General features: G+C 40.5%; 1 protein-coding gene across 1 annotated transcript; it reads right to left on the bottom strand.

The window, feature by feature from the left end:
- Positions 1-568: 568 nt before the first annotated feature.
- On the bottom strand, positions 569-2846 carry LOC108966116 (monocarboxylate transporter 9). Its single transcript, XM_018928863.1, has 5 exons — positions 2761-2846; positions 1660-2691; positions 1455-1599; positions 846-966; positions 569-782 (listed from the first exon to the last, which is right to left on the bottom strand). Exons 1-5 carry the CDS (start codon positions 2836-2838, stop codon positions 569-571), a joined length of 1590 nt encoding a protein of 529 aa, XP_018784408.1. The 5' UTR covers positions 2839-2846.
- Between the last annotated feature and the right edge of the window lie 1943 nt (positions 2847-4789).

Here is a 4789-nt window from a genome sequence, read left to right as displayed (position 1 = left end):
ACCAGAACACCAAAAATCGCATTTTTTAGTTTGACGGCTACAACAGCTCTCTTGAAAAACGGACAATTTCAGCATTACTACTAAAGAACGTAAARTATATTCTCAACAATAACTCCCTTCTTCGTAGCTCAGAAAGTACTGTTAACCGGCGATTTCGGAATCGAATGATGACTAACTTTTGTCAATTATTTAAACTTCGAACTTGGCACAGGTGTGGCATTCTCGATTACCACTTTTCAGATTTCACATTACGTTTTTTCTTGTGCGTAAAGATAGAGTAAGCSGCTAGTATGGGAGGAAGATTCAACCTAAAATGCTATTGCGAAGCCCTGAAACAAAATGCAGAAACTGCTGCTGAATGGTCACTGATTTTTTGGAATGGATTCATATTCACTTTCCGAGAAGTTCCYGGACATTCCATTAAAATTTTGCAATAAATACTAATTTACTTAAACAAATGAATATACCATAGAGTGTATGCGGCACATACTATGTAAAGTACTTCCAAAGAGAAGAATAGTGAATATTTTTAAACCAAGGAAAATAAAATTACAATTTTCTAAATTTTTTATTTTTCGCAGTTAAAGTTGCGTTTTTTTCTAAATTTAACACAAACAATCTCAATGAGCCACGGCACAGCACAAAGCGCCATAAARAAGTTCAGGCAGTGAAAGGTCACGATGTAGTCTTGTGTTAGGTCGCGTAAATAGCCCACCAGAGGACCAACGGCGAACGTTATATTGCCTTGCAGAAACATGAACAGGCCATAACCAGTGGCGAATCTGCGAGAGAATGGAAAATTTGTAAAACTTATTGCGATTTTTACTCTTCTATAGTGGCCTTACCTCTCCTTTGGCAAGTACTCGGCGAAGACAAGAGGCAGCGGTACATGGATCCAAGTACGTAAGAAGCCCATTGCAGCGGTAGTACAGGCCATGTCCACATAGCTGAATACATTCAAAAATGCTGAAATCAAAAACAAAACGAAAGCAAAACTTTTAGTCAACTCAATTTGTGGAGCCCAAATAAAAGCACACAAAAACAAATACGTGGGGCGTTTATGTGTGACTCCCACCACATAACGGCGACTGACTATGGTGTCATATTTCATACCCGTTTATCTCAGCCAAGGTAAATATTGATTACGCTCGGAAAACGCACAGTGCGCCAAAAAATGTCCACAATCCACTTACTTCTCCGACCGCACAGCGGGTTCAGCGTACACTAGTTTAGACGGTATAATATAGCGGTCATAAACATGAAAGCGGATGTCACTATATCACTATCGCACTATCTGGTTGATATACTGGTAAGAACATCATAATTCATCTGAGAAATCTTAGAAATAGTATGTTTGCGTGCGTTTATTGCTACCCCTTTTCGTCAACACATTTCGGTATGCAAATTGTTAACGAATCGCTGACGACGAGTTTGTCAAGGCCGTCGGTACTTACCAAAGCGCGCTATGATTGTAAAGAAGGATCCGGCCAGATAAATGTAACGGGATCGCATTTGAATGAATATGGCCGAGAATGCTAAGAATATGCGTGAAGCTAAATCAGCAGCGGCTCCGATGGCGATAATGCTGGCAGTATCCGGCTGGAATTATTCAGGATTAGCAGGTTCACAACAACGAATACAAATAATGGAATTACACACCTTTGTGAAACCCAACTCAAAGAGGTAGAGTGGCTGCAGTGTGAAGAACGCAATATCAGAGTAGAGCGCAAAAGAGATACCCAATACAATGTTAAGGTAAATAGGTTTCTTCAGCAACTTTAGATCCAAGAAGTCCACTAAAATTTGCCAGCAGCTGGTCTTCTCTTCAATCGCATTGACTGCAAGCATTGAAGGAAATGGCGTCATTTCCGGTGAAGCGTCACGCACAACAATTGAACCGGTCCAATTACCAAGGCTTGCTATGCTTGACGTGCGGCTTGAGATATTTTTCACATTCTCCCTAGATATAGTTACCGGGCGAGRCTTGCCATGCATTAGGGGCGACAAGTTGTTGGACTCCATTGCGGACGTATCTCGTCCATTATATTTCATATATTGATTATTATTTATGGTTTTGCTTAGAATCAGAGCGTTATCTTCATTCTCTAACTTCTTTGCATCCCCATTGTAGGTACTTGATGTTAAAGTCGCCTCTATTTGAATGGTCACCTTCCGCATRTGCCATTCGACTGGCTGCATCAGCAACATTCCCAGAATGGCGTGGGAGTTGATTGCTGCCAAGACGAGCAAAGAACCACGAAATCCGTAGAGCTCCATTAACTTTTGCATGCCGACTGGATAGAACATAGTGCCAACGCCGATAAGCGACTGTGCAAAACTCATCCACATAACCCGCTTCTCAACGAAGTAGTTGTTGAAGGTCGTATACGATGTTGGCACAATGAGGCCGAACCCAGTGCCCTGAATAACGCTGAAAGCGAACAACAGCTCCCATGTCGTGCGCACGAATATCTGTAAGAGAGAGCCAGAGAAATACAAACAACCACCCAGCAAACCGACAGCACGTAGACCGTATCGGTTGAACAGCGACCCCGAGAAGAGACCCGCAAAGCTGAAGGCACAAAAGAAAGCACTGGTTATGAAGGCCACAGCGCTGGTTTCAGCCCCGATGCTATGCAGAAAGTCGCCAAAGATCAATCCAAACGAAGGCAATGCAGCCAAACCACTGATCTATAAGATAATTCATCATAATGTTTCTTTAAATAGTGCGAGTAAAAATTTTAGCTTGTTTTGACCTACAAATGGTAGCGCCATGCCGATGCATACGAAAACTCCCCAGCCGCCATCTGGCGCCACTMGTCGCGTTTGCGTCTTCATTTCACAACCTCACACTCTAATTGCGAAGTCTTGACTGATCTTGGGTGGCAATCTCAGTATCTTCATTCACTCAATCTACCACAGTTTTATCACGTAAATAGAATTCTACCAAGTGATAAGATAAGTATCTGTTGTAATGTGCGTAACGGAAGCAGTACTCCCATATTTTACGACCTATGTACACCTGTGCTGTTTTCTGACAAATGCAGTGGCACTTTTATTTAAATTGCACAATATTGCATATGATTAAATTGTATGTCTCACACCTTGGGACATAAAACCATAAATTTGCAGTTGGTAGATGTTTTGCAGTAGTTGGAACAAAGGCGCTAAATAATTTTCTAGTTGTAAACAATACAAAATATGCTTAACATATATACATATATATCATTTTGAAATTCACGAACGAGTTTTAATTACTTGTTCTGCAAAACATTATCCTTTTATTTTTCCTCTGCGCTTGACCCATTGATTTCTCACCACCTGACTTCGTCAACTAACATAGCCATAGTAAAATTTCGTACGATCTCAACACCTTATCAGATTTGCACAGCTTAATATTATTTACTCTAGTGGTAGAGGGGCCTTTCAACTGATAACTCTCTTTTCCGCAGTAATGAAGACACTAGAAGCCTTATTACTCCCGACGTTACTAACCACCTGAGTCTAACAGACCATCAACATGGTTTCCACAAAGTGCACAGCACTACCACAGCACAGARTAGCTTGCGACCTAAATCAAAAACAATCCTATCGTTGGCATTATCAAAAGCTTTGTGCCTTTGAGCCATATCATGTAACTCTACTAAAGAATATCGAACAATCTACGCTCTCTCCAGGGCTGGAGAAGAGGACTATGAAAGATTTGAGTGGCCGGCAATCATCTGTACTATTTCGAGAAGAAAAATTTATGTTAAGAAGAATTACACAGGGTGTTCTGAAGGGTGGTGTCCTCCCCGCACTGTTTAACTGCTACATTTCGAAGCCCCTTTAACCACCATAGAGATTTTTCATCACCTCATACGCAGCTATCCKTTCGATCTTGCGCACTTCTTTAACAGCCTGGGCTGCTTCCCTTCTACAACCGCGATTATTGCTAAAGTAAGTAACTGTAACCATCGTTTGTATGCCCAGTGAACCTTACTCTTCTAACATCTCTCTCCYTATGGTCCGACTCGACGAAATATCACGTTACCTGCGCCTTTTTTAGGCGACTTAAATSCCAACCAACTACGCGGATTAGGTTACCAATATATAGGTATGCGAAATACAGAATCTGTGGGCATCGGGAATATAATACAATAATTTGCCGCTCCCGCTTTTAGTTACTTAGGGACAGCAGCAAGGACGCCAAGAGAGTGGACGCTTAAGCAACTTTAGATCCAAGAARTCCAGCTGCTGGTCTTCTCTTCAATCGCATTGACTGCAAGCATTGAAGGAAATGGCGTCATTTCCGRTGAAGCGTCACGCACAACAATTGAACCGGTCCAATTACCAAGGTTGATTTCAAAYCGAAAATATTTCCGATCATTTTAAGACTAMAAATATCAAGAGCAGAATTTCGCAGTGTCAGATATAAACTTTTCTGTCTCGAATTATTTTACTTGTGAACGAGATTATAAAAAACAAAAAATGGTGAATGCCGAGCAACGTCGTTATCTAGAACAGTAGTCGGCATGAGAGGATCTGTCACTGTGTTGGTGAGCACGAACAAAAAGTAGCCCAGTGAGAAATTAAAATTAAAATTAAGCAAATTTTTTAAGCAAAATTATAAAATAAATTATTGTTCMATAAAATTTGAAAACTAGTTGTCACTACGTTGGAGCAAAAATATATTAAAATATTTTGCAAAAAAATATTTTTTTTTCCTTTAAAAAGGCATTTTTGTTCTTTTTCATCGAAATAATTAATCTTCTTCTTCTTGATTGGCGTAGACACCGCTTACGCGATT

This window comes from Bactrocera latifrons, unplaced genomic scaffold (assembly GCF_001853355.1).
Source record: "Bactrocera latifrons isolate USDA-ARS-PBARC rearing strain unplaced genomic scaffold, ASM185335v1 scaffold_156, whole genome shotgun sequence".
Classification (NCBI taxonomy): domain Eukaryota; kingdom Metazoa; phylum Arthropoda; class Insecta; order Diptera; family Tephritidae; genus Bactrocera; species Bactrocera latifrons.
This window is presented reverse-complemented; position numbering and strand designations above follow the sequence as displayed.